Genomic DNA, 9198 nt, shown 5'->3' with positions numbered 1-9198 from the left:
GATGCACCATCAGGGTGATGGTATGAGGCTGCTGATCACATGCCGCCAGGGAGGCCAGAGCTGGGCACAGGGAAGGCTCCTGATGTGGAACGACCTGCAGCCCGGCAGGATGGATGGGCAGACCCATTCACTCCGGCTGCGGGGTGTAACGCAGGTACTTCTTGCCCGATGGGAGGTCCTTCGTGAAGACTCCTTTGGGAAAGAGCTTCTTGGCTTCCTCGTCAGGTAAGGTGGGCACAACCATGACGCTGTCACCAGGCTGGGGAGCAGACGAGAACTGTGAGAGCTGGCAGGCTTGGATGCAGGTGGCACGTCCCTGCTGGCAGGTGACACTGCCTCCCCGTGAACACTTGGCCCCAGCACCCCAGGCATGTTCACTGCAGCTCTGCCTGGAGCCGGCAGTGAGGACTGACTGGGAGCTACACCAGGAGGCGTGGGTGATGTCGAAAGGGAGAGCTGTGCCATCTGCCAGCCCTGCCAACGGGATCCCACAGCCCAACTTCCCCACAGCACTCCCATGGGAACAGGGAGTAACGAGAGGGGAATTTGGGCATCTCTACAATGCAGGAGGGAGCACAGCTTGCCTGAGTTTGCTCATCCATTCCTATTGCTCAGACACCCCTGGACAGGGGATGCTGATTCCCCTTTGGCGTGCTAAGCCCCCAGGGAAAGGTGTGCTTCCCTGGGAGGTGGGCTGGTGGGTGAGCTGGCCCCACACCACTGGGAGCTTATGCTGCAGGAGACAGGAGTCTTCAGAGGCAAGGCTGCCTCCACGCTGTGCTTTGCCCCAGGAAGCGAAGGTGCAGTTTGTTGTGCACTCACCACACAGACACTGGTGTTGAGGGGTACTGATAGCCCGAGTTACTCAACCTCTGAGGCTTGTGCCTATGGGGCCTTCCTGCCCAGATGGAGCGGGTGGGTGTTTGGGACAATGCTCTGGGAGCCTGGTCCTGTCTCATAACACAGTAGGACTTCTCCAGGTCACCCTCTAACAGCAGGAGTGTGTCCTCTGGCTTCAGACAGGCAGGCTTCCCCAGGAAAAGCTGTCAAAGCCAGTGGCAGGACAGGTCCAGGAGCTAAGCAGCTCTGCTGGGCTGAGGAAACACTGGGTAGCTAAAGCAGCCAGACTGTGCTGCTTGTTCTTGCTTTATCTTGGCTGCCCAAACTGTTTTGGGGAGTTTTAAATAATGCTACCAAACAGGGATGGCTACAACTAAGCAACTTCAACTAGTAATTTTCCACAAGGATAGGACTCAGCTGTGTATGTGCTGGGCAAAGTGGGGCCCATACTGGCCCTTCCTGGCTCAAAGGCAGGCGAGCAGGGAGCTGGCCCAGGCAGTGGTGCCCCATGCTTGCTGCTTTGCTGGCTTTGGGTGGAATTTGGCACACTGACACTTGGTAATGCCCTTCCTTATCATAGACAACAAGGGCAGGACCTGCCCTGACCCAAAGCTCAAGTACTGATAGCCAGAAGGGCCAAGGCCAGCATTTGCTGGCACCAGGGACTGAGGGCAGGGAAAGGAGGTTCCTATGGCTGACTCCAGACTGCAACAGCCCTGGGGCCTGGGCTGAGATCCAACTCATATCCCAGGACCTCAGCAGCTTTCCCCAACCTGTGGGTATCCCTCGAAGGGAGGCTGTTCGGCGTTTCAATGCATGTTTTCAGTGCCTGGCTGTGAGCTTTGCTCCCTTCCTCACCTTCCAGTCCACAGGGGTAGCGACCTTCTTGTACGCCGTCAGCTGCAGGGAGTCCACCACTCTCAGGATCTCATCAAAGTTTCTCCCAGTGGTGGCTGGGTACAGGATGGAGAGTTTCAGCTTCTTATCCGGGCCAAAAACAAACACCTGAGCACAGGGAGACAGGGTCAGGGGCTGGGCAGAAGGTGTTTGTCCAACTGCTCTGCTGGAGCTGCTCAGCCCTGCTGCTCCTCCCTTTCCTGGGGGGTGGCTTGCTTGATCGCAGGTGTCTGGACAGGGGAGATGCCATGGTGGGGATTTCCTACAGCAACAAGTGATGCTGAAGCACAGGGAACATGGTGTTTGCTCTGGGAGCTCCTGTTTCCAATGCCAGCTTGTTTTGCTACTTGAAATGTTTCCTCCCCTTGACCTGTGCCCTTCTAATGCAGGCACAGGAGGACAGAGGGGAAGTCCAGCAGATCACACACTTTTGTCCCCTCTGTGTTAGGATGGGCACAACCAGGATGAACTGGCGGCAATAGCAAGATGAAGCTGTTGCCAGAAGGCCAGTGCTGCACCAGCCTATTCCTGTACCACAACCCATGAATCTAGCCCAAGGAAGTCAACCTAGCTCCTGAAGATAGTCATGTCCATTCAGGTAAGCTGCCCCCATCTTCAAGCCCAGCCCCATGGACACAGGGCAGGATGGCAGGCAATGACTACTGCCGAGAAGGCTACCATCCAGCAGTGCTCCAGGGCCAGCTACTCACCACGCGAGCCGTCAGGGGCATGCCATCCTTGTCCCGCTCATCTGGGTCCAGCATGCCCAGCTTGACAGCAAGCTCCCGGTTCGCATCAGCAATGATGGGGAAGGGGAGTTTCTCCTCGGGTTGTTCCCCATTGTATGCGTTGATGTCCTGCAGAGACAAAACCATCAGCATGCTCATGCTCCCTGTTGTGGGTACCACTGTGGGAGACATAGAGGCCAGGCAGGGAGACCTCTGTGCAGGCTTTACATGTGTGGGGCAAGCTCCTGCAGAAAGGCCATACAGAAACATGTTCAGCAGCTGCCCTACAGGAGCTTGTGACTTGCTTGGCCCCAAGGCCTCAGGCTGGGGCAGCACAGCCAGGGGCTCATGGCCTTCCATGAAGTTCCTCTGCTTCCAGAAACCAGAGAAACGAGAAACCTGCATGCCAGGCCAGACTCTGCTTTGTTCTTAGAGGTTAGTTGTTAGGCTGCCTATGCTCACACTCTGTCGTTCACCTCTGGAATTGTCTGTGGACCAGCTGCTTTGCCCAGGCAGTGGGTACGGAGAAATAGGGAAGTCCTGCTCATGCTAGTGACACAGGGAGATTTACCTGCCCTTCCCTGAGAAGAGAGGTGTCCCTCTTCTAACCCTCTCACAGTAAGTGATCTAGCACTACTGACAGACGGATTGGTGTCACACCTGAACTGGACTGTGCTCTTAAGGAAAAGTTTCTCTAGTGGCAGAGCAAACCAGCAACTCTACAGCTAATAAAGGTCAAGTGTCGAACACTTCACAGGTCTTGTGCGAGGGACCAGCTCCATTCTGCACATCACTCCTAGCTTACTTAACTAAAGGGTCTTGAAAACAGAGTGAAAGTCTGAGTGCAGGTGCTGGGACACTGCACACTCCTTTCTGAACCATAGTTGGAACAGAAGAGAAAACCATCCCCGTCCACAGCTGTGCAGGCTTTCCCTTGTGACCACAGTTTATGAGGTTGCTCCCTGTGCTAGTCCAAACTTGACCTGCTTCATGGTGAAACTGTATTTTGGGTGTCTCCAAATCTGGTCTGGACTTGGTCAAAGCATTCAAGTTATCCTTGCTGTTTGCGGTACCACCCGTATGGGTCATGCTGAGCCACAGCAGGGTTGGGAGGAGCCAGCTCAAGGCAGCACAAAGAGAACAGCTGCCAGCTTTAAAGCAAGTTTAATCCAAGGTTTCTGCCCCAGAACAAAGCTGCCTGTTCCTTCCATCCTCCTTATGCTACAAGGGGACAAAACTGCCTCCAGCGCTGACGCAAGCCTCCCACATACCACTGTGGTGCGTTATCAGCTGAGCTGATAATCTGAATGTACAAGTCTCTCTGCCTTCCCTGGGCTTTGAATGTGGGGAACAGGCTGTGTCCTGCTCAGAAGGAACTCGGGGAGGGCAGGGTTGGAAATGCTGCCCCTTGGCACTACCCACTGCTGCTCAGAGCATGACAGAGGCAGCAAGAGCAAGCAGGCCCTGCACCACTCCTCAGCCCTCCTAGGCTGACAGTGGTGACAGGGGCTGTAACCCTGCCCCGGCTGCTCAGGATGCTGCAAACAGGTCAAGTGGCGCACACGTGGCAAGATGTTTCCTTTCCAGCTTTTCTCTTCGCTTGTTTTCTCCCCAGGGCTTTCTGAGTCAGCACTACACTGCAAAAAAAGGGGCTGTTTATCTCAGCTGCATTGTGGTCAGGCCTGCCTTGGTAGGAAGGAATCGGTTCTATTCCCCTGCAGACCTGCCTTGTCAAAGCAGAGAGGGAAGGAAAGCAGAGCTGAGGAGGCCAGCCCAACCAAAATGCTTCTGAATGCCCCACAGAGTCACAGGAGGCTGTAGATGAAGGTCAGACAGTGACACCCCCCCCCCCCGCCTTCAGAGTGGGGGCTGGAGGATGAAGAGAGCTTCTGAGAAGCAATATCCAAATCCTGTGGACTGTAACTCGTTCCAAAATGCATGCAACTTCATGACCTGGGGTCCTCTGTACAAAACAGCCTCACAAACCCCACCCTATTTTGCAATAAGATACCCAAGACTCACTCACTTCCCTATGAACTATTTTTCTTTCCAGAGCCCAAGCTGAAACCAGACATCACTGGAGTGATTTATTCAGCCCTGACTCACCAAGGCAAAGGCATCAGTGGCCAAAGAGAGCATTGAAACCTCCTCTGACATGCACAGCACATCCCAGTCATCCCTGCTTAAGGAGCTTATGCATTCATCCAACCCTTGGAGAAGCAGTGGACAGACTGGGAGGTAGGAGAGTGGGATCAATCCCTGGCTGAGCTACAGGCTTGCTCCTGGAGCAAGCATCTGGGTCTTGGCTAGGGATGGCTAAGAACAGCAGTGACATCTTTGGCTGGGAAAGCAGAGCTGAGCAAAGTGACATGAGAATTATTGGCTATACTCTGGTCCTACCTGGTCCCACCTTTCCAGGCCCCATCTGCCCACTGAAATTTGGCAGCAAAGCAAGCAGAAGGTTCTTTGTTGTTTCATGCAGGATTTCAGCCATCCCTCCTGCCCACTTGCTTCCTCACAGGCTGTGCTTCAGGTAAAAACAGCTTCATCCTCTCACTACTGCTAGGAGCTTCATCCAAAGAGAAAGCATAGGTATGTAAAAGAACATTGCAGAGAGAGGTCTGCCCAAAGTTTTGCTCACTCCTAGGAATTCTCTCTAAGTTAAGATCTAGTGAAGGGAACTGCAGTTTCTACATCTCAATCTAGCATTAATGAAGACTGCTTTTATCCAGACAGGCGGCTTCTACCAAGGCTTGGTATCTCTGTTTAAGGTCTTTTTTTTCCCCCATGGCTGGGCAAGAGAACCTTTGGTGCCCCTGGTCTCAGACTTGCAGCAGGCCCTAACACTTGCCTTCCCAGTTCAGCTCTTTAGCTCTCTGCGTTATCTGAAATTCTTCTCTGCTTTGCCAAGGACAAAGGAAAAGGATCACATGTATAAGCAAGGTCTAAGAGCCAAGCAATCACATCCCTGTCCTCTCTTATGTCCTCCACGATGCATGCATACTGTGTTCATTGCTCCTCCACGCTCCCCACACCACTCATGGTGTCACAGCCTGACACGTCCTCCCATTCCCAGGCTGAAGAGCCCCAGTTGCTCTGCACTGAAGCAAACCTCTTTACTCCTCTGCACCTCTTCTTGTTCCTCTGTAGTGTGTGAGATGGGCAGATTTCAAACACAGGCTGCACGGAAGACTCCAGTCTGCTATGGATTTGTCCTCACCAGTTGGATCTTTTGCTCTGGAGGACTTCCACAGTTTTGTAGGTTTTTTTGACAGATGCTGAGCTGACATTTCCAAACCATTGTCTCTGAGGCCTCTTCCAGCCTGACAGAAAGCTCACCGCAGTTTCAACTGCTGTCCTCTGCCCTTCTCCACGTTTGTTCTAGAAGGTTTTCCAAAAGTGCTACTCTGCCTCCCATCCGTCAGCATTGAGAGGCTGTTCTGCAGCTTCTGGTTTTATGTGAGGTTGCGCTGAATAATTCCACAGCATCAGCAAAGTCAGCTTGTTGTTTACCTCTTTTCCAGATCACCTGAGTATGCTGAACCCCACACATCCGTGCAGACCCTCGAGGGAGCTCACTGCTTCCCTCCCTTGACACAATTTATTGCTTCCTCCTGTCTCCCTGCAGAAAAGAGCCTGCCCTTCACAGAGCTGATTTTGTTGAAAAGCTTCTTGGAAATTCAAGGACTTTGTACAACTCAGCAATACTCTATAGTTATTCAGAGGGCTTTGGCCAACCAGGAGATGAGACTGCCTTACAAAAGCACAACCCAGGCTTTCTGTTATATTTAATGGGATGTTATCTGCTAATTTGACTGGTAGTTTCTGCCAGTTTGACCAGCACAGAAATGACATTTACTGGTGTGGGATCTGTACACTGTTTTTCCCAGGCCCTTCTGAGGCTTGGTGGGACATTGGCCGTGCATGGCAGGTACGGAGGTCAATTTAAGCAATAAGGCAATTACGTAATTTCTAAAGCCAGTCAGCCATGAAACAATGTTTGAGTGTGGAAATTTCTCACTGTTACTACTTCTTAATGCATGCATGTCTCACCCCTGGAAAATGCATGAGAACATTCCTCATTTTAACAGCAAAGAAAGAGGCCCAGCAAAGAAAGTTTACCCAGGGATTTTTACACTCTGGCCCTATCTGTCCGAAATGCTCATTTTACACCCCCACCACCTATGAGCCCTGGAGTCATACTCCCTGGCAGCACACTATTGCCGAGACTGCATTTGAACTTTTTCATTAGTTCCTTTTATGTTAGTTCAGCAAGCTGTTTTGTTCCAATCTTTTTTTATACTCCCTCATGATGGTTTTATATTGAATATTCTCCTGTTTGTGGTTTTACGTTTAATATGTTTGTTCTCTTTTTCCTGCCTGGGCGTGAATCGCACCCTTTGAAGACTGCCTGTTCCCTTCTAATGCCTCCTTTCCTTTCCTGTTTTATTACCGGACTTTTTGAGCGTCTGTGGATAGACTGCCTTCCTCTGAGCTTTTAGCACCACCTTCACATACGTTTTACCCTTTCAGGTGTTGGTAGGAGAGCAGTAATACTGTTTTCCTCTTGTGTCAAAGTGTCAGTGCATAGAGTGCCCTGGACTTTGTGGAGCACTTCATGAAGATGAAGCAGACCTTCCTGTTCCTGCTCTGAATTTTAACACCTCCCATCCTACACACTTTGGGATTCGAGATATGTAGTTCCAAGCCTGTGCTCTGTTCTGTCTGGGCTTTTCCTCTGGCCTTCAGAGCAAGGCAGCAGTGCAAGCTCCCCTTGCGCCTCCCCATGCCCCGTACCTTGCTCCAGGAGAGGTGGTCTTGGACACTGTCAATGGAGAGCGCGATCATCTTCACATTGCGCTTGCTGAACTCAGGCGCCAGCTTCGCTGCCCGGCCAAGCTCTGTGGTGCAGACGGGTGTGAAGTCCCGTGGGTGGGAGAAGAGAATGCCCCATCTGAAAGAAGAGGGCAGGAGATGGCGTTAGGGTGAGATGTCGTTCCAGTTTGTACTTCAGGCAAAAACTTGTACGGATTGCACTGGATGGAGACTAGTGCGGGAACGGCTCATCTCTCTAAGTGGAAATCCTGTCCTGGGAACTCTTCCTTCGCTATCGCTAGAAGCCTTCAAGAGACGAGCCCTGTTCATCATGCTCTGAGAAACTCCCTGCACCTCACTCCCCCTCTCCCTCCAGGATCCCAGAGGGGATGCTAGAATAGCCCACGGTTCTTGATGTGGAGGTAGACACCATGCCATGTGAGGACATTTGGGGGAGCCACATGTACACTCTGTACCCTAGAGACCACAGGTGCGAGGGGATGTAGACGCCAACCTGCCAGCCATGTTATTTGCAGAGATCGTTACTGATTTACAAGGCTATTCACTATCCTGCCATCACCTCATCAACTACCGTGAGGAGAAACACCCATGTATAGCATGCAACTTAAAAGAATGGGATAGGACCAAACCTTAACCCAACCACTGCCATGAGCTGCCAAACGTAATGAAAAAATAAGAATTAATCAACTACCGGGGGAGGCCAGAAGTTAACATCACATTATGGCTACAGTTACAACAATACTGCCACCTCGCTTTTGCCCACCACTTCCCATCAGTGGATCTTGCAGTCGTTAGAGCAGGCAAATACTAGTCATCCCACTTTACAGGTAAGGCAACTGGCGCAGAGAGAAAGGCAGCCAGGCAGCAAGATGTGCTTATGGCAAAATGGCTCCCAGCTCTCAGGAGTTTCCAGAGGCTAACGCAAAGCCTTAAAATTCCCTGCCAGGGACTTGTTGCACCATTTCTCAGCTCAACGCTCACCGGTCTTACTGCACCACTCTTCACCTGGCCCCCAGCACTCAGTAAATACAGCCACATGCCACAGCAGCTGTGGAAAGTCCTGTCTTAGAGATCTGGGAACGGAGCTGGAGGGATCAAGTGAGGCACCCTGCAGCTCTGCCAGAGCCGTGTGATTGCCACGGCTCACCATGAAGTTATGGGGCTGCTACCTGGCCACTGGTGTTACAAGCCTCTTTATACAATAAGTATACTACTTGAATAAAAAGGCAGCAAACCACGGAGTAGAAGCTGGCCAAGAAAGCTACCATGTGGGTGACCAGGCTGGAACAGCCAGTTTTAAGAAGCCCTGCAGCTTATTTTCTCACTAAGAGGGATCCTTTTTTCCCCATTTACCCAAGCTCACAATGCTGACAGAAGTGGACTCAAACACCGATTCAAGCCTGCCAAACACTGCCGAGTCCCAAACATGCTGTGCCAGCACCCTCCCGCTTGCACCAGAAACGGAGCGACGGGCTTTGGGGGAAAACACATCAGGCTCAAACAGGACCACACCCCTTTGCCACTGCTCCCTTACACCCCTTTGCACGCCTGGGCTCACCCACGAGGGACGTACGTGACACACGGGCTGATCTCTGGGACCGGCCTGGACTCTGGCAAGCCTGGCTTTGCCCTTTCCAGAGCACTTCTTCCCTCCCCTCCAGGGCTCGGCTGAGCCGCAGCCAGCTCGGCTCGCCCTCTTGTCCCCAGGAGGGGACCGGGGGGCGATGGGGAGAGGGGCTCTGCCCGCTCGCAGGGACCTGCGGCCACCTCGCCACCGCACTCCCCTGGAAAATAGCAGTGTGTCCCCCCGGGGGGGCTGCCGCTGCGCCTCGACGTGGAGGAAAAAAAAAAAAAAAAAGGCAATTTTTGGAACAAGCCCCTGGCACGGACTGGCCCG

General features: G+C 52.5%; 1 protein-coding gene across 1 annotated transcript; it reads right to left on the bottom strand.

Annotated features, from left to right (window-relative positions):
• Positions 1–127: 127 nt before the first annotated feature.
• On the bottom strand, positions 128–7713 carry PRDX6 (peroxiredoxin 6). The gene is made up of 6 exons (XM_069790729.1): positions 7640–7713; positions 7263–7419; positions 2694–2834; positions 2448–2594; positions 1699–1845; positions 128–259 (listed from the first exon to the last, which is right to left on the bottom strand). The coding sequence occupies exons 1-6, from the start codon at positions 7711–7713 to the stop codon at positions 128–130; spliced, it is 798 nt and encodes a 265-aa protein (XP_069646830.1).
• Positions 7714–9198: the final 1485 nt, after the last annotated feature.

This window comes from Haliaeetus albicilla, chromosome 8 (assembly GCF_947461875.1).
Source record: "Haliaeetus albicilla chromosome 8, bHalAlb1.1, whole genome shotgun sequence".
NCBI classification, from domain to species: Eukaryota; Metazoa; Chordata; class Aves; order Accipitriformes; family Accipitridae; genus Haliaeetus; species Haliaeetus albicilla.
This window is presented reverse-complemented; position numbering and strand designations above follow the sequence as displayed.

What these genes read in the sequence shown, in the direction of transcription:
- PRDX6 (XM_069790729.1), bottom strand. Translation starts at nt 7,713, where the DNA reads ATGGTGTCTACCTCCACATCAAGAACCGTGGGCTATTCTAGCATCCCC. An exon ending in TGCCCCTGACGGCTCGCGTG is followed by an intron (nt 1,846 to 2,447) that starts GTGAGTAGCTGG and finishes CCCTGTGCTCAG; the next exon opens with GTGTTTGTTTTTGGCCCGGA. An exon ending in CTACCCCTGTGGACTGGAAG is followed by an intron (nt 260 to 1,698) that starts GTGAGGAAGGGA and finishes TCTGCTCCCCAG; the next exon opens with CCTGGTGACAGCGTCATGGT.